General features: G+C 50.5%; 1 protein-coding gene and 1 pseudogene across 2 annotated transcripts in view; both read right to left on the bottom strand.

Annotated features, from left to right (window-relative positions):
• The window catches only part of LOC307066040 (centrosomal protein of 78 kDa-like), a 216,001-nt pseudogene that overhangs the window by 34,623 nt on the left and 156,082 nt on the right, over nucleotides 1-25,296 (bottom strand). The gene's annotated exons all lie outside the window — the stretch shown is intronic.
• On the bottom strand, nucleotides 9-24,081 carry LOC307048621 (BCL-6 corepressor-like; the record flags this gene model as incomplete). Its single annotated transcript, XM_079697711.1, is given in 18 exon segments — nucleotides 9-584; nucleotides 2,016-2,166; nucleotides 2,336-2,413; nucleotides 2,850-2,995; nucleotides 4,146-4,312; nucleotides 9,446-9,700; nucleotides 9,928-10,115; nucleotides 10,118-10,179; nucleotides 10,642-10,954; nucleotides 10,957-11,034; nucleotides 11,375-11,552; nucleotides 11,554-11,624; nucleotides 16,978-17,164; nucleotides 17,636-17,689; nucleotides 18,349-18,833; nucleotides 20,268-20,396; nucleotides 21,385-21,632; nucleotides 24,011-24,081. Coding segments are annotated over 18 exon segments (3,153 nt in total). The 3' UTR covers nucleotides 9-292.

The raw sequence follows: 25,296 nt of genomic DNA, 5'->3' as shown, positions 1-25,296 counted from the left end.
GTGTGGAGCTCCTTTTCCTTATTTTTTTTCTCCTTAAAAAAGAAAAGAAACAATTGTTCCGAGTAAAAACAAACATATTCCAAAGCATGTGTACATTGAAAAGTAAAGAAACTTTACTAACAACTTCATAAAAACTGACTTAAAAGTTTAAAAAGAAAAAAACATTTTTCAAAGTCCTTCCGACTGGAGTCGTGTCTCATAGTGTCCTTTCTTTACAGAAATAGTCGTATTATGACACATATGCACAAGGATTAACACCATGACACACTGTACACGGCGGGCCCCGGCGAGCTCACCAGTCGTCGTCTGAGTCCAGGTCTCTGGGGAGGATCCACTCCACGGATGAGCCCAGCAGAGTCTGAAGCTCGTTCGTGAACTCCACCAGATCTAAGAGCTCCTCACTTTCCGGATTAAAGGACTCCTGGTCTTTGGGGCAAGAGAATAAGAGACTTGCTGACACTTGCCGGTAGAACTCGGCCTCCGCGATGGTGACAATTTCCGCATTTGGGAAATTGCAGCGGAATATGCAGGAGGACATTTGCAGTTTCTTGAGCAGGTCAGAGAGCAACAGCCAGTTACGAGGCCTGCACCAGAGAAAGGACAGTGGTTTGAGTTTCCGGCAAAATGAGAAGCGCTCCCAACTATGAACTACCCGTCTCCTGGCGGTGAAAGGGCCTGCTGCTTCCACTTTGATTACCCCACCCCCACCCCACTTCTCACTGTCCTTAGAAGATCTACTTCTTCTTTTTTTTAAAAAAAAATTTTATTTATTTATTTATTTATTTTTGGCTGCGTTGGGCCTGTTGCTGCGCACGGACTTTCTCTAGTTGTGGCTCGCGGGCTCTAGAGCGCAGGCTCAGTAGCTGTGGCGCACAGGCTTACTTGCTCCGTGGCGTGTGGGATCTTCCCGGACCAGGGCTCGAACCTGTGTCCCCTGCACTCGCAGGCGGATTCTTAACCACTGCGCCACCAGGGAAGCCCGGAAGATCTACTTCTAGCGGGGGAACTCTGGACTCATGTGCATGTGTTAAGAGACCACCTAGGGCGGATCAGCCAACTTAGACAAAAGCAGGAGCAGCGCCCCGGAACGAGCCTCGTTGCAGGCCACCCCAGTGCTGCCTTGGCTCTGGCCACAACTCAGGTCACCCCTCTCCAAGTAAGTGCACCCCATTCTAGTCACTGGGGAAAACCAGTCTGTGTGCCAACCCAAGGGAGATGGCAAACACCTCTTTGACCTCTCCTCTCCTCCGGCCCTCACGGGGAGAGCATGAGAAACACTCGAGGTCACCTGGCTTTCCTTTCCTTTCCCACACCTCCAACCCGCCCCTCAATGCTGCCGGGAGTGAGGCTTTTTCGAGAAGGGAGGTGGTACAATCCTTCCTGATACCCTGCCACGCTGTATGATCTCTATCCCGAATAGAATGTCACCACAAAGGCAGACACGTTCCCAGCCTCAGAGTCCAAGGAGGATGCTACTCCTTAAGCACCGGGGCCAACACACAGCAGAGGCAAGGTCTCCTGATGTGTTCACTCCGAAGGGTTGGTCATGGGGCACAGTGGCCCGACTGTGGGGACAAGACTCGATCTAAGCAAATCTGAAGACACATAAGATCCCAGGTGCCACATACGGCTTTCTCTAATCTTATATGAGAAGAGGGTACATCAGTATCGTCCCGTGGACCTCACGCGCCTTGGAAGGCCCCTACGGTAGCCGTTTGGGGAGGATCCCTTCCCCAAGAGTTTAGTGACTGAAACTGTGCAATTGCAGTCGCTGACTCCCGTGTGCTTTGGGCTCTAGGGATGTGTTCCAATGAGGGCAGTTGGCTGGGGAGCCCTCCCACCCCCCAAACTTTTCTGGAAAAGTTCTACTGCATTATGTGAGGTCGGTGGACACTTGGTGAGGAATTCACTCACCCCCCAACCCATCCACCCTCATCTGCTGAAGGGGATTTCTAACTCCTGCCACCCCATAGAGCAGCTGGGCTGGCTCTCGACCACACGCTGGCCACGCTCACCCCTGAGCGACGGACACCTGCACGTTATAACACGGCAAAAGGGGGCTTTCGGAAAATTCAAATTCCAATAGGTCACCAGAGGCCTCGTTGCTGTCATCCTGGTCCTCCGGTCCTGGGGGATTTGCTAAAACATCGTAACCACTTTCGTCATCTGGTTTTAACCGGGGGGGGGGGCAAACAAGAGAGAGGTCAGTAAGCTGGAGCAAGGTTCCAGCTGTTCTCCAAAAAGGACCCCGGAAAAATTCTTTCCCAAGCAAGCCCTGCTCACAGCACCACCCCCCCCACACACAAGCCCAACTGAAATGAACAAGGCTGCTCACCACACACACAGCTGCCAGAGAACTCCGAAGAGCAACCGGGGTTACCGTCGTCAGGAGCCTGCAGGTTATTTAAACAGTCTGGAGAGAGATGGGGAGAGAGAGAGAGAGAGAGAAACAAGATAACGCCTGCTGGTAAGAGGCAAATGCTGCTGGAGTTCGGGAACATCTCACGCTGGGGCTGGTGTCACCTCCTGACAAGTTCCACTGCACACACCTCCAGGTATCTGACTGAAACCTCCCCACGCATCCACCCGCCTTCCTGAGGGACTGCCCGCCTCACCGCCCCAGCCTGCCAAACAAAATCTAGCCTGGCTAGCTAAGAGTTTTCCAGCCCCCCCACCTTGCAAAACTCAAAGTATGTATCTCTTCTTTGACAGACTAACGTTGGGCCGCTTTTCCCAGTAAAGGGTCACTTAGGGTAAACGGGGGGTGGGGGTAGGGGGAACCCAGGTGAAAGGCTGTGAAGTCACCGTCTAGATGCTTGAACAAAACCGTGTCTTGACCTCTGCCGTACCTGTTAAGAACTTCTCCAGAAGTTTGCTGTGGTTCACTTTCTTGATGGTTCTACCTGAGTACGTAGCCAGGGTAGGATCAGCACTGTAGGAGAGGAGCAAGCGGACAATTTCGAGATGATCATTCTTGACAGCATCGTGGAGAGGCCTAGGAGACGTGCGGGGGATTACACCTGTGCACGCGACGCTTGCTTCTACGGACACGGGGCAAAATCGAGCGTGTGCGGCCAAGCCTCGTAGGCGCGCTATTTCACCGAGGAGGTGAGTGTACGGTCGCTGCGACAAATTACTCTGTTATTTCAACACATAACCCTTTACGGGACAGGTGAAGGGACCATCTCAGGCCTAATTCTTCAATGCAAATCTCTCTTAATGCATGGCCCAAGGAGGAACTCAGGCCACGATGAAAACGTTTCCAATGAACTTAAATAGTGACAGACTGTAAAAAGGTAATGTACGGCGGGGTGGGGCGAAGAACCCCAGCATCACGGAAGCAGATACGACAAGCCATTGTTATACCATTACAAACAAAACCCCAAAAGTGCAGTTTGTAAAAGAAACTAGGGGCAAAGTGGAACCTCTCCTGAAACCAACTTGGAGATGAGTGATCAACCCTCCCGCGCAGAAGCAGTCGACAGGCAGGGCGAGTTCTCAGGAGGGTACAGGGTCCTCCTGCCCGTGTCCGCTGGGGTCAGGAACACTGTCCGCAGTCCCATCCAGAAAGGATGCTATTTGGAAACCATGAACCACCAAATACCTTACGGTTTTGCTAATTTTATGACTGTCAGGAAAGCCCCAGTGCCCTGCCTCGTGGTGGCATCCCAGGTACAACCAGGAAGATGCTTGGGCTGACTCAGACCTGGGCCTCTGGCCAATAAACCGAGGTCAAGGACAGAGTGGGGGCCAGGCCCGGGGATGTGGGTGGACACGACAGGTCCTATCAAGCCAGTTGCCACTGGACCCGTCTGTACTCCTGGAACTTTCAACTCACATATATGTTAAAGATTGTGATTCAACAGACGCTGGTGAAGAGTCCAGGGTCTTAAAAGAGAACACCCCTGATTATTCATGCAGGCTCAACATTTTCAGGGACTTCTGTCCATAAGAGCATCACACAGTTTTAAAGTTCTATGTAAATTTGCCAGAAAGATCTGTCCGATTCCATTCTAGAGGACTCCGCCATCAGTGTGCTTACAGGGCACTCACTCTCCATCTTTCCTTCTGGGGTTCCCCGCACACCCTGAGAACCACTGCCTATGCCCCAGCAGGGCCAGGCCAAGAGCAAGACCGCCACTGACCCGGTTCCATCCTGGGCACTGCAGTTGACATCGGCGCCACATTCAAGGAGGTGTCGTACGATGTTGAGCCAACCTCTTGCACAAGCCTCGTGCAGGGCACAGTAACCTGCGTTGTCGCGGTGGTTCACATCACAAATCTTGTTCTCCAGGCAGTACAAGACCACTTCCTACGGGGAGAGGAGAGGAGAGGAGATACCATCAGACCACCATACAGTGAACCTTGTAAGGCTGACCTCCCCATAGCTTGGCGGTGCCCACTTTCAAAGGCATACATCCTTGGGGCCAAAAGCCCACCATGGCGCGGGCAGGCGGCAGGCATCCTGGTGGGGGGCGAGAGTGCGTGCGAAGGGCTTGGAGATGCAGACAGTGTTGTCTAAGGCTCTGCTGCACCAGTGGCCTGGCCATGGGCAAGTTACCCTTGAACTTCTCCAAGCTTCCACAGGGCTGCTGAGAGGACGCATTCAGATAGCGATGAAAGCCCTCAGCCCAGGGGCCGACGTGACCAGTACAGAGGTGTCACGGCTGCTAACATCTTAGATGACACATTGCCAAGCACAGACCATTCTCACTTGATGGGTCTGTTCAGTCGGTGGCAGTGGACGATAACACAAGTTTAGATAAAAGTATGGATGACCAACACTTAAAGAGAGCTTAAATCAGCCGGAGAACATTCCCCAGCTTAGAGAAGCAGGGACACCCAGGTCAGCTACATCCTCGCGCCCCCTGTTAAGACCCCAAATCAGAACCTGGACCTCAGATGCTCTTGTCTGTATGTTAAGTAGAGTTAAAGAGAAGCTCTCTCCCTCCATCCTCGAGGAATGACACAAAATGCCTCCAATAACCCCACCCTCTATTTTGCCTCACTCCACCCTCTCGGGGCAGAATCAGTCTAATATTTTCATATTTACTCAAGTTAATGACAGGAACCTGATACACCACAGGCTGCAACCTCCACATTTCAAGAATCAAATAAAACGATCACCGCCCCCCACCCCCCCGCCAGAGATGTTCTGTGTCAACACTGTGCATTAGAATCACTGTTATTAACCTTATTTCTTTGGCTTGTTAAAATATTAATATGAACCACTCCCAGTAAGCAGAGCAGGAATTTATTCAATGTTTTATTACCTTAAGAAAGTTTTCAGACACATCGAAAGCATTTGCCACCAGAAAACACGTTATACTGTTTATACTGGGTAAGTCGTGCCCAGCAGAGAGCTGTCAGGTTCTGAGAGCTGGGAGTAGGCAGAACGTGCATGTGGCCCAACACATGGTCTGCTGGGTAAGGGGGGATGGGATGGGGTCAGAACAGGCCTCCTCGTGACATCTCTCAGGTAACTCATCTGTTAAACCTAAAACGGGGGGCATTCTAGCCGCCCATAAGTGCGAGATGGGTTCTGTAAAACCTTTTATGCCCTTTAGAGGACACGCCAATCAAAGGTGACCACTCACTTGGGAGCGAACTAGAATGTTCCATTTGCTTACCACGTGAACCCAATGGGGCATGCTGGTAAACCTGGCCATCGGTGCCCTGTTACTTCAGGTCACTGCAGCAGCTCCCTTCCAAAACAAGAGGAGGAAGAGAAAAGGCACGCCCACGAATGCGTTTCTCCGTTTACATCCCAACCTGCCAGAAAGCCCACAATCCTCTGGGCTCCCAGGCCACCTGCCCTGAGCCCTGGTATCCAGGATACCGCATGAAGCTGCTGCTCTTTTAGCAGGCCCTCACTAGCCAGACTTGAGTGGACGGCTGCAAGCTAATGAGTTGTGTGCCCCAGCCAGGGAGAGGCCCTGTCACGTGGCTCTGGGATCAGGTCTGGACGCCACCAACTGCTGTGCACAGATCAATTTACCCAACCTAGGGTTTATTTGCTGTGACAATCATGGCCTTCACCTGGAAACCTTCATCACTACTAGGGCAGATTCAAGGGTACCTAGAAATGAAAGGCTGTCCAAGCTGATGGGTAAGTCAACACTCTTCTCGTGGAAGATGGCAGCAAAGGCAGCAGTAGCCCCACGGCCAGGTCAGACTTTTTGCCACAGGCTGTCCTAACTCAACCACGTTGATCCCACTATTTACACAGTGCTTCTCATTTCCCCAGATGAGGACGTCTTCTGTCACCCACAGGAACCCAGGAGATAGCAGGAAAGGAAGGCAGTACTATCCTCATTCGACACTTGGAAACTGAGGCCCAGAGATATTAAACCCCAAGTTCAATTAACATGAAGTACTAGACCTATAACTCAGGTCTTTGGTACCTGGTCAGCTGGGAAGATTCAAAAGGCCCAAGAGGGTCCCAGTTAGAGGGATGCAATCCAGCTGTGACGAGCATCCCACAGGCCTTCTCTGCTGGGGGTCAAGTGGGCTAACTACACTCTCCTAGCTAGGAGGGTGATGGCCTCTAAATGGATGGCAACCGTCACCACCAACACTTTCTCTAACTGAAAGGTGAAGAGGCAGGGCGAGTCTGTCGACGCAACACATTCCTTGGTTTATTTTCTCCGCTAGAAATAAACGGGAGTGTCTGAAGGGCAGCCCACCCATTCCCGAGCAAAATCCAACTGCTTTTGTTGGACAGCTCTCTGTTCAGCGGCTATAAGCCGAATGCCATTGCCCGTAAAATGTAACCATAAAGGCCATGAACCCGACGTTGTTCATTAATTAAATGCCTCATTAACTTTTTAAAAAACATGACCTATTCAATTCATAGAAAATTTAACCATCACCGCTAAAGGCACAAGCATGTGGCTGCACACTGGCGTTTTAGCCTAAGAAATAGAAGCCTTTTTCCTAGGAGGGAAAGGTTTGAGGTCTTTGGCCACGCAAGTGATCTATTTAACGTGGATCTGAAGCCAGAGTGTGTTTCTTAACTTCCAGAACCAGATTATCATGACATAAAGCTCAGACAGCCTTTATACTGCACATGGTATCTTTGGCTAAGCAGAGAAAATAACCAAGAATGCTGAAGACAAAACTTCAGGGAAACCCTCCCAAACCACACCCTTATCTGGTTAAGCAAACTGTCCTTCAATTTTAAAAGGTTTAAGCTGCCACATCTCCCAACTGGGCCATCATCCCAACATTTAAAATTCTGCCCAGAGGGCTTCCCTGGTGGAGCAGTGGTTGAGAGTCCGCCTGCCGATGCAGGAGACGCGGGTTCGTGCCCCAGTCCGGGAAGATCCCACATGCGGCTAGGCCCGTGAGCCATGGCCGCTGAGCCTGCGCGTCTGGAGCCTGTGCTCCCCAACGGGAGAGGCCACAACAGTGAGAGGCCCGCATACCGCAAAAAAAAAATAATAATAAAATAAAATAAAATAAAATTCTGCCCAGAGAAATCCCAGAAAGTTGGATTCAAAGTTGAAAGCGTTCATCTATCTACTTGTCACAATGTTCAGCATCAACACTGGTGATCTGTGTAATCTACATATTGAAATTTACATTTGAAGAAAAAAACAAATCCGACCATAAACATTCCCAAGGCTTCCTGTGCAATCAAAGGCCAGTTAGCCTAAAAAAGTATGGATCAAGTGCCCCTTGGTCCAGGCCTCAGAGCCACCAAACCAAAATGGAAACTGTCTTAGAGGACCAACGAGGGTCTTTTGACGTCTCTGGTCCCAAAGGGAGGCTGCTGGAAATGATGCCAAGTTCACAGGTGGGGCTCGGAGCCCCGCCCTCCACGGCCGGTGCAGCAGCACCCCGCCCCCCCCACATCTCCAGCATTTGCTGGAAGCGGGAGTCTACTTTCTCAACCCTAACCCAAAAGTTGGGGTTGGGGGCTCCCCCACACCTCCAGCGTTTGCTGGAAGCAAGGAGTCTATCTTCTCAACCACGGGGGGTCTAGCTCAGCACTATGTGCAACATCTGCTCTGTCCTCCTAGGCGCCCGCTCTCAGCTCTTGGGAAACCAACCGGGTGCTCCTTGGACTTCACCTGCAAGTAACTGCGCTAACTACCAGCAAGTGCTCTCTAGCTAATGGAGAGGTCTCCAAGAGACGTGTAGATATAAACAACAGCACATTCAACCCACAACAACAACAACAACAACACCTCCAAACTAAGCATAGCCCTAGTGCTTCCAACTTCCCACCCACAGTCATGCCTTAGGGCCAAGGCAGGCACACCTCGAAGGGCTCACGGCACTATGGACAGGGGTGGGGGGACGACGGGAGACGGGGGACGGGGGCATAGAGCTGGCTGAGGGTGTGGGCGCCAGGGCTCCGGGCCAGCCTGGGTCCTGCCACCCCAGTGCTCATCCACACCTCCACGCTCAGCCTGCTGAGCCGCATTTTACTGTCACCATTCAACTCCCAGAGGGCTGATGCCAGCACAGAAAAATGCCTTTGCCCTGTGGGCTATTACATCACAATTGCTACTGACAAGTATGGTGGGGGAACTGCACAGGGCAGAGGGAGTCATCTGTCTCACAGAGGTTTTGAACTGTAAAAAGGGCAATTCCAATATGAGCCAGTCTTGCTGAGGAGCGTGGTGGGGAGTGGTGGGCTGTGGAGCACTGCTGGATTGCTACCTGTACGGGTATCTGCTAACCCCTCTGAGGCTCAATTTCCTCATCCGAGAGTGGGCTACTACTCGTTACTCCCAAGTGAAGATGTTAAAAGGGTGAAAGGAGTTACTACAGATCACACGGGCTTAGACAGATATCACCTGTCTTTCTGTCTATGTTGCTCTAGCAATAGAGGCTATCACTGTCATCAGCCGTGCTGGCTTGGGATACAGCAGTGTGGACAGGGAGTTTTGTGCAAGGCTCAACCCCTGCTCCCCGCCCATCAGCCCTCGGCTCCCGTGCCCTCTCAGAAAGAGACTGCTCAGGTCTGCTCCACTCCCACCCCTACTCTGCACAGACACTTCCCACCCGCTACCCCACAGGGGCATCACTCTGCCCCAAACAGCACAAGTTATTAGAGCTAATAACTACTCTCCTTCTTGCTATTCAGAATCCAAAAGGGCTCATTAAAATTCCCCTGGTCGCCAAGCCCTGGGTTAGGTCAGATTTTATATCAGAGATAAGGGAGCCGGACCGGCCGAAGCAGCCTACCTGCCTGAACGGGAACGGAACATCACAGAGGGCTGCCTTTCTTTTCACACCACGACTGAACAAGCCACCAAAGAGCCCGCAGTGTGAGCGGGGCCAACGCAAACACCCTGCTGGAACACCCAGCCCAGCCCGCCACGTGGAGGGGGCTGGGCTCTGAGACCCGCCCCCCATCCCCAGCCAGTGTGTCCCCCACCCAAGGAGCAGCAGCCGGCGGATCCTGATCCGGGGCACCCACAAGGATGCTCACCTCGTAGCCAAGCCGGGCGAACTGCTGTAGGAGGGTCTCGCCCGCGTTCTTATTGACAATAAGTCTCCGCGCTTCCGGTGGCATCGGGCGGGACTGGGTGGTCTCTGGAGGGGAGCTTGAGCATGTCAGCCGCGAGGCCTGGGAAGCTGGTAACAGTTGCTGCAAACAGTGCAAGGGCTTCTGGTCCTGCTTGGCCGGCGAAAGATCATAGTCGGAACTGGGCTCAGGCCGCTCCTGAGTGGAGGAAAGCACTTTTCCTCCTCTCTGTCAGGGGGAGGCGGGGCGCGAGGAAAGGGTTGCATTTTTACTAGCTGGAAACTTCACCACCACCCAGGAGACAGGTCCCCTAGGAAGGGGCAGGGACGTTTTGGGGGGAGGGTTTCAGGAAAAGGAAAGCTTTGTCCCCAGAAGCAGAGAAGTAGGCAGGCGGGATGTGCCTGCACAGGCCCGGGGGGCGGGGGAGAGCCAGGGGCAAGAGGTACCTTGCCATCCGCATTGTCCACGTAGGAGTCCCCTGGCAGCGGCAAGCCCCGCCTGGGCTCCTGAGGGATCAAATGCTTGGTTTTGCACGGTCGCTTCCCGGGTGGTTTCTCGCTGTTGTCGGTGTATTTCTGCGGCAGGGGCGAAGGCTGCCAATCCATTTCTTCGTCCATGCACAGCACATCTGTCAGGGGGAGAAGAAGCGGGCGTTACACAGTTGTAGCCGATGAGGAAAGAAAAACCCATTGTTAGCACTGATCGTTGGAACAGCTTCAGTTTTTAAAGATATACCAATTATGTTTTCCAAGCACTAATATTTTAATTATCCCACATTCAACCGGCAAATAGGCTAACCCACGAAACGCCAAATGGCAAGTCGCTTCAAAGGGCCGCAAGAGAGGGCAGAAGCCAGCCCTTCGTGCGCTCCCGTCCCCACCCGTGGGGGGCCTGGGTGCTCGGGACAGGGCGACTGGGGACAGCCTGAGGCTGGAATGAGGGCACTGACAAGCGCCCGGGGTCACCCAAGACTTCCCTTCCTGCCCAGCCGCGGGCTGGGTGATGAGGAGCAGCCCAGGGAGTCGAGCTCCCGCCTCACTGTCCATTCCATAAGGAAGTGTGCAGGCTGAAAGGACCTCATGAAGAAAACTCCCCGCTCGCCACACGCTACTCTTGTCAACTTGGATGGCGCTCAGGTCCCCTCCAGGGCCGTTTCCCACAGAGGGCGGGTGATCCACCCTCCAGGAGCGCCCCCCACCCCGTGCGTACCTTGTTCATTGTCACTGCATTTAAGGGACTCCTCCAACCAGCTTCTGTTGCTTTTGGCCTCTGCCCTTTTCCTGCCAGGTTTCTCTTCGGAGATGCTATTGCCCTGGGGGGTGACCGCAGGCTGAACCGCCTTGGTCACTTCCTTCCTGCCCTGCCGGCCAGGTTTGCTCTCTGCTGCCGACACCTGCTGCTCCCGCCATTCTCTAAGGTGCAGCAAGCGGCGCTGCTTTCTGGGATGGAGCCCTGTTAATTCAATGCACACCTCAGGCTGGTCAGCTCACTATAATGTGGCTCTTCTAAGTGGTTAGAGGAACTGTTTGTCATTTCCCTCTCAGGCCAGTCAGCTAATGGAGAAATAACTACAAATTAATGAAGAAGCCCCCCGGGGCGGGGAACGAACTGTCTTACACATCACTAACAGGGGTGGGGGAGGGGAGGGGTGTGGTCACTGTGTTGGCTGGAACTTGTCACCAAGTCTCGGGAGGGGGTCTATTTGCCTTTGGCCACCTTTGGGCTCCAGCCCCGGCACCTGGCTTTGGGGGGGTGGGGGGTGGGATGGGGGTGGGGGGTGGGGAGGTGTGAGTGGCTCCCCCCAGGGATCCAGGGTGGGACTGGAACTTTCCACTGCTCTGCTCCAGGACTTCCGTAGGGTGCCCTGCGGGCCCGAAGCGAAACCGAGCTCACCTTTGGAGACCCGTCTCCGCTTGGCTTTCAGCAGAGAGTCCTCCGGGAGCTCTTCCACAGTGGTCTCAGTGTGGTTCCTAACGCCAGAGACCTTGCGCTTTCTGTTCAGCCGGAGGGTGGGGCTGCGTGACGCGTCCGGGGCCGCCTGGTCGGCGGGGGGGCTCTCTGGGGGGCCCCGTGTCCATGAAGTAGTCCTCACTGTCTTCTGGGGCTTCGAAGGGGTCAGGTTTGCTTCCATCATAACACTCCCCTAGGGGAGGGGAGACAACCCGGAAAGGAGGGAACAAAGGTCACCAGGAGCAGGCAGGACCCCCATGCCCAAGGCAATCTGCTACCAACAGGCCACCTCCCTTTGGAGAAGAGGGGCCTCACACGCTGGAAGCACAAAACCCTCAGAAAGACGTCCCAAAGGAAGGACAGCTGAACACAACCAGCAAAGAAAGCAGAAAATGAGGTGCGTAGCCCACTCACGATCCATCCTTCAAGGGTCAAGGTGAGGCATCTACACCATCCCTCTGTAGGCATGTGAGATAACTCCCTAACTGCTTAACTCTCCAAGGTGGCTTACTCTTAAAGGGGGGGTGAGTGACCTCACAGTAAGATCCAACCCATCAGGGCGGAGCTACGAATTACTATGGAAACAGCTGCTAGTAAACAAAAAAGGCTGATGTCATCAAGAGACCAAATAGCCCCCAACTGCCATCTACACAGACATAGCACCAATGTTCACTTGGGTCAGCAGGGGCGAGGGTGAAGAAAAAGGGTAGGGAAAGAATGGTGGGAGGCTGGGAAGCTGGGGAGACCAAGGGAAGAGGAGCCTGGCAAAGGGAAAGGAAAGGCTTCCTGGTGCACACACAAGGGTCAAGGGCAATTTCAAAGAACTCAACCAGATTGCTACAAGTCCGTCTGTCCTCTTTCCACACCCGTGGGGGGAAAAAGCATTTCACTGCCATCGAGAGGCTGCTCCTATTTCCTGTCTAGGAAGAGGGCCCTCAGTGACACCAGTCACCCACCTGGCACGTCTCCACGCCTTCCTTCCCAGGCAACAAGCATCTAAAGACATTTCAAAGACAAGACTCCAACCCCCTTCATGGGGGTGGGGGGGTGGGGGGGCGGCGGGCAGGGCTGAACTGCTCACACCCCAGCTCCGCCTGTGTTGCTCCTGCCCCCTCTGCTCAATCTAGCATCCACTTGGGGCTTTTCCTCCAATCACCCCAGCCTAACGTCACTCCTCACTTTTGCTCTAGCCAAAGAAACAGTTCAACTGCTTTGCTAGTCACATTGTTTCTAACACACAAATAATTCCATAATGATCACTGTGCTGTTAAAGAGTTCCCCGAAGATGACCCTGTGTCCATCACCGGCCGGGGGTGGGGGTGGGTGTATGAGTTTGGTATTTCGTTAACACCTGAGCTAAGCTCCCACAGCCCGTTTTTCTAGATGAAATCATAGACAGACCCCTCACATGCTGCTCGCATTCCTCCTCCGCTCCCTAGACCACTTCAAGTATCACTCCCACTTCTGCCCAGCCGGCTGGTCCCCTGATCAGCCTCTCTTGGGGGCATTCCCAGCATTTAATGGCAGTCAGTTGTGGGGATGAACCTCACCCTGGCCTGGGCTAGCCTGACCTGTGTTCTCAATGGTGGAACACACTTAGCTTTTCTCCAAGGGTATCCCAAGGTGGGACAGATCCCCATCTACTCTTGCCGGAATGGTGGAATCACCCCAACCGCGAGGGTCTCCTGTCATGGCAGCAGGAGAAACCCCAAACTCCTGGCCTGTGCTTACGGGTGATGCAGCCCAGGCTACCGCAGGCCCGGTGAAGACGGCGTGCTGCAACTCTCACTCCGGCTGCTCTGTGACCCTCTTAAACACTCGGGCAGGAATGGCGCCGCTTTACAACTCGGCCCCCTTCACTTGTAAAGTGGGAATGTTACTGCTAGCCTCCCTCCAGGGTGGGCTTCATAATCACGGGCCGGGCTCAGCACAGAGAAAGGCTGGAAAAAGCCCTTTAACCAAAAGATGCCAAGACTTTCAGACCAGCCTGAATCTCAGGCCTGAAATGTAGGAAATTTTAAGAGGTGAGCCCTGCTGGTTACACCATTGGACTTCTCTGGTCCAATCAGCCTTCCCTAAAAGCTCCATGGGAGGGGATCCATGGAGGAATGGAAGGGCTACCTTAAGAACCCCCATGTCCAATTTTAAAGTTTCTTTTTCCAAACTAGGTCCATCCACCCTTCCCCCAACCCCGGAGCCTTTTAGGGCAAAGATCTCAATTCCCCTCAGCTAAGGCCCCCCAAGTGTGACCTTACCCAGGCCAGTAATAACCCTGAAGGACACACACCCCGACTGTCCAAGATACCCATGGCCACCAGCTATGGGGTAGAGGCTCCGTGTCACTTGGAGCTTCTCAAAGACTGTTCTAGCCACGACCCACAGGAGGATTACCCTTGAGGGCAAAGGAGATGGGGAGATAAATAGATACACGGGGATCCTAACCATCAGGCTTTGCCATCATTGCTACTTTTGGCCCTTCTAAAAGTGGGAAGCCATGTGCCCTTGGTCACCCAGTCTAAGCAAGATGTGAACGTGGTCCCTGCAGCATGGTCCTATGACTCACAGCACATATATCCCAAATTCATTATGGTTGTACCATAGCATCACCTCACAGAAGCATCACCACAGCAACATTTACAAGTCACTGTGGCAACAAAGCACCCTCACCACTGTTGAGCCATGCCCAGCGAGGCCTAAACAAGGTGAGAGGGTTCTGAGTCGCTGGAAGGCTCCCCAGGATTAAAATCCCCTTCTCTGTAGCTTAACTATAATAGCACCTCCAGTCAGGGCTAACCTTGTTAAAAGTTACACCCGCTACAGAAGGAGTGCAGGGGATCTCTGTTCCAAAGTAGTTTACAAACGTGCAGGTGCTCAGCTGGAAGAGAAGTTCCCTGAGCAAAGAAGTTTCATGAAGCCCCTTGACTGAGGCTTCCTCCAGCTCCTGGCCAGGCACTGCCACTGAGCAGGTCCTAGGCCTGTCCCAGCCAAGTGGTTGGCAAGGGAGATGGTTACTCCAAGTTTGAGAAGGAAGGGACCAATGCCTCCTTGCCCCGCCCCATCTTCAAATGCCACTGAGGGTTCCTAGTGATGAACTTCCAAGTCTGAGGAACCTCCAAACTCATTTGGTGAACTTCCAAAATAAAAATTTCACTCAGCCACCCGTGTGACCATAAAGAATAAATGAGTATCTCAGCCACTGTGCTTTCAAGTTAATTTCTTTTTTAAACAAGCCCCTAGCAACAAGATGCACCCGCACCAGGACAACCAGGGCCGCGCAAACAGCACCCACCACCTTAGAAGCTCCTGGTCCCTCCATGGGTAGGGGCTGCCTCAGAAGGGGGAAGGCATCTTGAAGGCGTCCTGGACCCTCTCTGTGACCCCTGCCCGCCCCAAATCCCCGCCCCAGCTCCCATGTGCTCACAGCTCGGCTCTCGGCCACACCGACACCCATGAGAAGGACCTGAGCCCATATCAGCTCAAGACATGATGGCCCAAGAACAAGAAGGCCCATTCATATCCAGCTGAATGGAATGAACACCTGCTGTGCCTTGGATGTGGAGGCCGCAGTAAGAACAGTGGCCCCTTCAGGTGACCTTTCCTGACCAGCTATTTACAAACCACACGTCTCTACAAGACAGAGGGTGGATGGGGAACCCACCTCCATTGCCCCAATCTTTCAAACGGAGCCCCTCAACTTCCCCAACCCTTCTCCTGACCTCCCATGGTGGCGATTCATGGCTCACTGGGCCATGTCCCGGGTGCTCCAGGAAGAGACCCGTCGGTCGGTCTGAGACTGGAGGCAGGCAGTGTGGGGAGGGGGCTTTCGGAATCATCTGGGGCTCAGGCCCTGCTCCCCATCAGCCATACCGAGTTCTCGACTCCACACTCAGCAGGAAAGACTGGGAAGGACGCACACAAACGTCTCTGGGAAGAAGGGCGGGTGAGACCACTGAGACGTGAAGGGCGGCGGCCACCCTGGGTTTGGCCACGTTGCTGGAGAAAAGGGCAAGAAGACTCGAGGCCGGTTAACTGCCCGCTCCCTTCCTCCAGCCTCCCTCACCGTCCACCCAGAACAGGCAGATCCCCTCCTCAGAAAAGTGCATCCCCGTGAACTTGGCCTTGCCCACTTTTATCACATCTCTCTGAGAAACTTCCCCAAGAGCTGAGTTATGAGGCCACTCAGGAGGGTAAGGGCTGCGTGTCAGCTGTGAGCACAGGCAAGGAGGGAGGCCTTCTTGCTGCTTCACTCCAGGCTGGCCTGGACCCTCCGTTTTTCATTCCAATCCCGAGGGGAGGAGCTCGGAATCGTCTACTCCAGGCACATCAAGAGCCCCATCCCTCGGGTAAGGCCGCCACTGACTAGCCCCAGAAATCCCCTTCTATGGGAGCCACGTAGGACAAACCGGTCCCGGTGTGGCTTACCCAGAACCCTGGCCACAGGCCTTTGTCTGACCCCAAAGATGAGCTGGGGGAGGGCAGTGCCCCAAGCAGCAGAGAGAAGCACACAATTTTCCCGAACTGCATCAGGCACCCACGACCTAAGCGTGCGGGCGAACGCCGACCCTACGACTGGGTCCACGGGCCTAGGCCTCCCAAATGTGCCCACCACCCCCGACTGTCCTGTCTCAGGAGGATTTCATGCCCACCCTGTCCTCGACGTTCACCTAGGTGCCCTCACTCACCATCACCGGTGAGGTTTCTGGGGTCCGGAGCAGGCTGCAGGCCACAAGCACGCACACTGAGGAAAGCGGGAGAAAGACCTCCACTTGCTGCCAACACATCTCATTAGCCCAGGAAGTCTCGAGGGCAAAGCCCGAAGTTAACCCCAGTGGGGGAGCAGCTGATGGGAGAGCAGAGTGTGACTCGAGGCAAACACTAGCTTTCTCTCCAATTTTGCCTCCAAAACATAATACACCCTGTCTGGTAGGAAGAACGCCCTCGTTTATCCCACACCCTTGGAGCGTGCTGTCAACTCCTAATGACTGCAAACAAGCCTGCCACAGAAAATAATTATGCTCATCTTTCTGGTGCCTTCATCAGCCCTCATCTCATTTTAACGAAACCTCTGCCTTTGGAGGGAGAATCCGAGTACTCTCCACTCCCTCCCATAGGAGACTGTCACTCTGGAGGGTCTGGCTCTGGCTGCAAGTGTCATTCCACTGCTACCAAAAACCCGTATCCGTACCTGCTACAAAACAGAACACATACCCGCTACGCTAGAGGTCTTGCACTGCCATTCCTCTGCTCTACTGTATCAGACTATTACTAACTACAGGACTAGCATTTCTCCAGAAAAAGGAGACGCGTGCCAGGAAACATTTCATAGGTGCTTCACTCCTGGATGCCGCAACGCTCAAAAGGACAACCAGCCTTGCAATCCACAGCTGGGAAGGGTGGCCAGAGCAGCCCGTTCTCCGAACAGCCAGCACCCAGACGCTGGGCCATCGGAAGCGTATTGTTTCCTCTCACCTACCTCGGCACTGGGAGTGGAACCGCCCCGTTCCCACCGACGTGGTACCACACGCGAGCCGCCTGGGTTCACTTACATCTCTCACTGTCGTTCTGGTCGGCAATGGCCTCCTCCAGGGCGACCGACTTTGGCTTTTTGTCCTGACTTCCTTTCAGCCTTTCCCAGTCAGCGGGGCTGAATTTGCGCACCTTGGAGTCTTTGGTCGTGGGGTGGCCACCTTCTCGCTCTTTCATCTCCAACTCTGAGAAGCGCATCACTGCACGCTACAAAGAGAACGGAGATGGAAAAAAGACACACCTTACCACCAAAGCTATTTCACTGCCCTTACCTTAAAGGAAAGTATCTTCAGAGAAAAGTTTGCCCAAAACCAACCACAATTTATGATACAACTGAGATATTTTAAAATTGAACGATAAAAATGTAAGAGTGTCTATGTGTAACTAGTCACACAATCTTTATTCGTAAAGCCATATGTATGTAGAGATATATGTGGTGTGTATGTATAGCCATACATACACTGTGGCATAGAGACAGACATTCTCTTTCGAAGGTAAATAAAACAAAACAAAAACACAACGCAAAGAAAGCGAAACAAAAACACAACAGAAAAGAAAACAAATGCACAATGAATAAAGACGACCATGGCCCACAAACTTCCCTTTGTATATTTGGAAATGAAATTTAACTCAAAAGGTTTATGTAAGATTCTAGTAATAAAAATTTGAAGAACTGACCTCACAGTAAGCAGCGGGTAGACATAAAATACTGTCCTCTTGTAATCCTTCCATCTATGTAATTAAAATGGGCACTCAATGGATCATTTAGATAACTTCATCCATTTTTATAAGCATAAACCAATTTTTTTCTTAACATTGCAAAACAATTTGGCTTTATTTGTCTTTTAATTAAAAATAAAATATGTTTAGGAAATTCCTATACAACATCTGTCATTCACTAGCAAGTTAAATACATACTCTATCCCTTTAAGCAAGGTTTGTTTTTTTGTTTGTTTTTTTTGTTTGTTTTTTGGTGGAAAAAAAAAATTGCACGAATCTCACAGACATGCGGCCGCTACACACCTCCACCAAGTATCACGTAAGGCATTCTAAGCAGCGCTTTTAGGTATATTTGTTAACGTACAGTAACGGCAGAGAAATCAAAGCGATTGATAGGTAAATGTCATGCAGTCTTTTAGACATCCTTCGCAATAATTAAAACTTCCGTTATCAGCATTCGAGTGGAGTTCGCTTAAAATCTACAGAATAACTTAAAGTATCCACTTACGTCCCCTTACTGGACACATTTCAAACATTTAAATTATCCTAAGCTTCATTAACCAAATCAGCCCGGTGTCCTGCCCTATCATACCCCCGGCCCCCTCCACTTCACACATTAAAAAAACCTGACAACTGGTCAGGCTCCTGAAATTCGGGTGGGGGGTGCTCACCTGCAATGCCTGCTGCTCCCGGCTGAGCTGACTGGAGTCTGCGTACAGTCTGGTAGCGACACACTTGAACCGGTCACCCACATAACCAGCGGAGTTTGCGATTCTCTTTGCCAGCTTAGATGGCTTCGGTTTCAGAACTTTGCCATCGGTTGATCCCGCCTCGTCAGCTCCGTCTTTGGTGTAGGTGGGGGGGACGTCCACACTCGGTGGGGCACTGCCCACGCAAAATGGTTTGGGATCCTCTTGGGTTTTCCCGAAAGTGACCACAGAGCCGTCGCTCCCCAGGGTCGGCTCCAGGAATGGAGTCGAGACCGGCGTCGCCAGGTTCTCCTTGTTGGATACCGCTGGAACATTCTCCTTGCTTAAGCCGGAAACTGGCTGAACCGGAGCCTGTTTGAAAGTATAGGCTTCGTGGAAGTCACTGATGCGCCCCAACTCCTCTCTCGGGGCAATGAAATCCCGGTGTGGCTGTAGGGCCACATTTTACTTTTTTATTTTTAATATATGTTCACATGCTTCCATAAAGGATCCAAGGTGGCCCATAACGTAAGGACACACAATATTAGCTTTAAAAAAACATGAAAAAAAAAAAAAAGGGAAATCATGATCCTGGAAATGGGTTGCATCCTTTTAAGGGGTGAGAATAACAGAATGAGTGAGTCAAAGATTTGGGAAAGGATCTCACATTTCCAAATGTCCAAATCTTAAAATTGCACCAAGTGGGAATGTAGCTGTGGCAATATTAACCTGAGAGAGCTCTATGATCGTTGTCTTTACTCATCACTTGGTTGCAAGGTTATAAATGACAGGGTAAGTCAAGGAGGGCAAGTAGACAGTAAGAGTCATTTCCTGATTCTCAAAAGAAGGGGCATCACCTAGGGAAGGGTACTCCAAAATCCTACAGGAATCATCTTGATATACTAAATTTTCTAGGTGGCAAAAGTATCTCATTTGACCCTAGCAGCCAGATGGAACTTAGAAAAGTAGTGAAAAGCTACTCAACTGAATGCAAGTCATATGACTAGGAGCATGTCAGTGAAAAGTTCAAGTGAAGATGCTGTGGAAGAGCAATTCACCTTGTTTGAGCATCCTCAGAATGTGCAATGGGAGATGCAGTACCTGCTCTCACAGTGACCCTCCAACCTCTAAATTCATCTTTCCCGGGAAGCTGAATTCAAAAAGTCAATTTAAAAAAAAGATAGGGCTTCCCTGGTGGTGCAGTGGTTGAGAGTCCGCCTGCCGATGCAGGAGAAACGGGTTCGTGCCCCGGTCCGGGAAGATCCCACATGCCGCGGAGCGGCTGGGCCCGTGAGCCATGGCCGGTGAGCCTGCGCGTCCAGAGCCTGTGCTCCGCAATGGGAGAGGCCACAACAGTGAGAGGCCCGCGTACCACACACACAAAAAAATAAATAAATAAATTTAAAAAAGATAAAAGTCTCTAGTAGAGAAATTTTATCAGAGCCTAGTATTAAGAGCTGTAGAGCCACAAGTTTCCCATGATACAGCCTTAGCAGAGGCTGTTAAGGCAGTGACAGAAAATTTGTACCGAGGGAAATAGCAGAAGAGTTTGCCTACAATTCACGAAAATGATCCCTGCACTTGGCCTGAAGGAAATCAGCAAAATTTATAACAGCTTGTGTATTTGTATGCGGGATTGAGAATGAATTTAATTTTTCAATTTCTCTGAATTATCACATAAGATTCAGAAGATGCTCTCTCTGCCTAGAAGCCACCCCACTGGGATAACTATGCCTACGGGGTTCCTTTGCCTATGACTCCTACTTGCTAACAGACTGGCAGCCTGGCCCCAGGGCCTGGTCGCTGCTCCCAGTGCAATGGTGGATATGGTGTCAACGGTTGCAAAATCAAAGCCCCTTACATCCTCTCCATGCCTCTGTCCCACCCCCCACCCCACTCACCATTGATGTTCAGGAAGGGGAAGGTGTCCTGGATGGGAACGTGGTGCTGTGACTGGTCCAGCTCATCTTCCTCATCTTCTTCATCCACATTATTATCTTTCTCATCCCAAGGAGCAGATCCAGTGGATCCTACCCGAGAAACACACACACACACACACACAAAGGTCAAAAGTGAGGTGCTCACGTTGCACTGTCATCCCTGCAGCTGACCCACTGTTCAAGCTAGGCACTGCCAGCACAGAGGTTCCTTGGGTTCAGTGTGCACCCTCAATGCCAAAGAGTGGGAACCAAGGGTGTTCACCCCACTCCCAGCTCCTCCTACGGAGCCCCAGTGCAAGCTCTCATCCCCTCCCCTATCCAGGAGCTGCAGACCCTACTCCCTTCTCCTAGAAATCTTTTAATTCCTACTCTAAACCCCTTTCTACACATTAGCATCCCTTCTAAGGACCCAAGGAGCACAGCTTCTCTCCTTTATAAGCTTACTATGAAGACAGACCCTTCCCTCATGGCAGAGCCTCACTAGATTCACTGGAGGTCAAGTCTAAATTATCTGGCTCTTAGTCGGAACTTGCTAAACACTGAGTAAATACAGGGATCAGGTGGTATTCTCCTAGGAAAAATACCATACAAATTAAATGATCACTTACCCATCATTTATAAAGAGAACTTAATAGCCTTCATAATGTCATGTCAATTGATTCTTAGAACAGCCTTTGAAATACGCAGGAAAGATGAGAACCCAGATTTTATAGTGAGAGAAGCTGAGGCTCAAAAGGTTGAATGACTTGATTCAATGTCCCACAAGTAGTGAGATGGAAAGACCAAGGTTTATAACTCAGACCTTCTAAGTTTTAATCCCTCCTTCTTCTAAACTACCTGGCCTCTCTTCTCAGTGTTGAGTCCCAAGAGAAGTTATTTTCTATAGAACTCAATACCCCCTCTTCTTTCTAATGCTTTACTGTTCCACTGCATGGGCAGGAAGACTGTGCTGAGTTTATATCTTTTGTTCTCTGGGTTCTTTCTAGGGACAGGATTTCTTGCTTTATTTACCATTCTTCAACTTTGTAAGCGAGGAGACTTTCAAGTCGACTATCGCTTTAAGGGCCCAGCCCGGAACCTGGCACACTGTCCACCTTCTCAACAGCAGCTGGGGCCTCACTTGGGTTAATGATAGAGCCCTGGGGCTGCGGGATGTCACACACTTGATATATCTTCACTGAGCTCATGGGCACCTCGTTGGTGCCGTCGTACATCAGGTTGAATTCCCTGCTCTTGTTGAGCACACAGCGGAGCTGGGCCTTCCATTTAGCTGGGTCGGGGTCGTCCACCCCTTCCTGGTACTTCCCCTGTCTCCACAGCCCAGGCCTGAGGGACAGGAAACTGCAGTGAGTGCCTGCTTGTTGCCCAGAAACACTGGAAAGTGTGCCTGCCCTCCCTCATACAGACACAGATACACACAGCACTGCCTGACCGCCCCATCACCCCAACTCCAATTTACAGAGACTGCAGCAGAAAACACCACGCTGGGGACCAGGCAAGGCAGGGCCTGAGAGAAATTAAGCCAAATGCAAATACAATATTTTAAAAAGAGGAGCCTCATCTCAAGTGCTTGTGCCAGCATCATCTGTCAAGACTACAATGGCCTTAATGAAGGGTTGAAAATAAAGTAAAATCTGGAACAAGTATACACCAAAATACTAATGGTAACTTTTGGATAGCAAGATTTCAGGTAATTTTGTTTTGTTTTGTTTGTCTTATTTGTTTTTCACATGAATTGCTTATATAATAAGAAGAGAAAGGGAGGTGACGTATGATATGAAGAATTTAGGGTTGCTGTTCCCTCTCCCTTCAGTCTGTAATCTGATGCACAAATAACTGTTGAAACCAAGTACCTTTAGGAGTAGCAGCCCATAGGAGGGCAGGAAGCACGCTCTGGGGGTTCAGCTGGCCTCAGTGCGAGGCTGAGGGCCTCAAGTCCTAATAAACTCACACCACCTGCCTTTCCCTGCTTCCTCAAACTCCCACATTGGGAACATTTTGCTGGGAACACCAGTGGCTGGTGGCCTGGGCCAAAACCAGTGTGGCCCCGCCTCTCTGGTTTTCAATTTACAGGTCTAACAGGCATTTACGTGTCTGTTCACGGGATATCAGCCCTCCCCCACTGTTAATGTATCTCAGATGTCTACACTTTCTTCAGGGCTGTGACGTATGTGCTGGTGCAGAAAAGGGGGATGTCTTTTGCAGAGGACTCAAGATCAAGAGAACGAGATGGACCAGCCAGACTCCTACAACTTGATGGTAGGAAGATAAGGTGGCCATGTAGTTAGAATTCTGCAGGGGAACATAGTCTATATAGTCTATGGGTTTGCAGACCCACAACTTTTATTTTTTCAGTAATGCCAACCAAGCTCATAAGAGACTGACATATAATCCAGAATGCCAGTCTACTCGTTTTCAATGGGGGATAAAGCTGGTCAGTGACCAGCATGGTTAAGTCCAATAACCTGGACATAACCATGTATGATCTCAACCAGTAACTCCTGTATCTGGTTTCTAATGACAACTCCAAGAACGTAAGACCCACTCAACATTTAAATCCAAATTTTCAGATGACTCCAAAGCTAAATGGAAATGATTTGATATTGAACTCTAAATTTGCATTATCTAGACTATCTCTTACCCAGTTGGGTAACCCAGAATCGACAGTAAAAGGCTCCTGCTTTCCCAAAAATCACAGGGCATAAAAATGAAAAGCACTGGAAAGGCAGGACCCCCAGTGAATTTGCAAAGCTGCTCTTGTGTCTTTTTCTTTTTGACCTTGAAGCCAGGAGAAATTCTAAAAATACAAATGTATTAATTTTTAAAACTTGACTTTACTGAATATTGTTCAGATCCCCAAGCCTACAAAAATTTTATTTTTTAAAAAATGCTCCCTGCCTCAAAGGAGTTTACAATCCCTTAAAGGAGACAGATGAGTCAATAGATTAGAAATATAGATACTATGTGAACACCAGTAAAACTGCCTAATCCATAAAGAGTCGGGGGGTAGGTATGGTTGGCCAAGTTTATCAGAATTTATGATTCTAGGGCTGAATCTTGAACATGGGTAGAAGTTAACCAGGTGAGAAGCGCGGGTCACGATACTCTAAGCAGAAGAAGCTTTATGGGCAAAGGCAGAGGCTCAAAAGCACAGTGCTTAGGGGACCTACAAGCACTTCAGCTTGCGTGGAGGCAGCATGAGATGAAAGTCTGGGCTTGTAAGTAGGAACCGTGCCAAGGAGTTTGGACCTGATTCTTAGAACACTGAGAACCACTGAGAGATTTAAGCAGGTTGTGATGGGATCAGATTTAAGTTTTAGAAAGAACCCTCTAGCTGCAGGACTGAAAAGGGTTTGAAGGGAGGCAAGGCATGAAGATAATACATAGTCTCTATATAATCCATATAATAGTGTTACTAGGGTCTGAACTAAGGAGGTGGCAGTAGGGATAGAGGATACAGGTAATGAGCTGTTAAAGACGTTGACTTGACAAAGCTTGATGATAAACTGATTCCTTGAAGAAGGTGAGAGAGAAATCAAGGATGGTTCCCTGGTTTAGGGTTTGGGAGACTGGGTGGGTGGTGATGCTGGCCACTGAGATAGGAGCAGGTTTAGAAAGATGATTTCCCTTTGGAAATGTCGGATTTCAAAGGCCTACGGGAGAATGCCCGGCATGCCCAGGGCAGTTTTTTTATCCCCACTCACCTCTCACATCGCCTGAGGGACTCTCCCTGCCTGCCCCCAGCCTGGAAGAAGGTCCACCAGATGACTGACATCTCTGCCCTGTGGGCAAGGACCACTTTCTTTTCAGTTCTGTGTCCCTGCTCAGGCTTTAGCACACAGTAGGTCAATGTGTATGTGTTGAATTGCCTCAAATTTACAGAAATACACTTCTTGGGGAATGAATAAGTTGCTATTACAGATGGAAGACCAGAAAAACAGCTATGAGCAGAAGGCCAAGGAGACACTGCAGAAAGTGCTGGAGGAGAAAATGCGTGCAGAACAGCAACTGCAGAGCAAACAGGTGTGGGGATGCTCCATAATCCTTGGGGCTGGGAACCCTGGGGCAGTCTGGGTGGCAAGGGAGCCAGCTGCACAACTCCCTGGAACCCCCAAGGCACCACCCTCTCCTCTTATCTCCCTCAGCGGTCCCTGGCTCTGGCCGAGCAGAAGTGTGAAGAGTGGAAGAGCCAGTACGAGAGCCACCCCCAGCATGCAACTGCCCCCTACCCTGCCAGCGCAGTAATCATGAATGCCGTGTTCCTTTTCTTTTTTACAATGTGGTACATATGGATTTTTTAAAAATGAGATTTAACCAGCTTTTAAATCTTTCTTCTTTCTAACAATATTAGTACTCTCTGACTCTCCAAATGTGCCTTTTAAAGTTGATTTAATTTATGGAAAAATCACCCTTCATACTTTCCCTTTCTTTTTTAAACCTCCCCATGGTAGTGTAATGTAGTAGAAGGAGATTTGGCCTGGGAGTTTGGACACCAGGGTTCTAGCTGCAGTAACCCACAGTTACACACGTTATATTATTAAAGAAAAAAGTAACTTACAGAAATGTATGAGGCCATTATGCACATACACACAAATATATATTCACTCATATATCCATAAAAAAGTAGTCTGGAAGGTTCTATAAAATGTTAAAGGTGTTCATCCCAGGGTGGAGGAGATATACGTTAACTATATTACCCTCTTAAATTTTTACAGTAAATATATATTACTTTTATAATTTAAAAAACCAAACTTTTCACTTTTAAAAACCTAAAACATGAAAGAAAACTGGAAAACCAACAAAATTTAAAAAGTCCCTAAGTTTGAGGCAACGATTTTTTTATCCGAGTACAAGTGATGAATGAAAACACTAAGAATGGTGTGTGACACCTTAAAGTACAGAAAAAAATACAGTAAGGCAAATAGGCATTAAGATAATAGAATATAAAAAGTTACCCAGATATATTCAGACAATGGACTACTATTCCAGT

Source organism: Hyperoodon ampullatus (assembly GCF_949752795.1).
Source record: "Hyperoodon ampullatus genome assembly, chromosome: 2".
Taxonomy (NCBI): domain Eukaryota; kingdom Metazoa; phylum Chordata; class Mammalia; order Artiodactyla; family Ziphiidae; genus Hyperoodon; species Hyperoodon ampullatus.
This window is presented reverse-complemented; position numbering and strand designations above follow the sequence as displayed.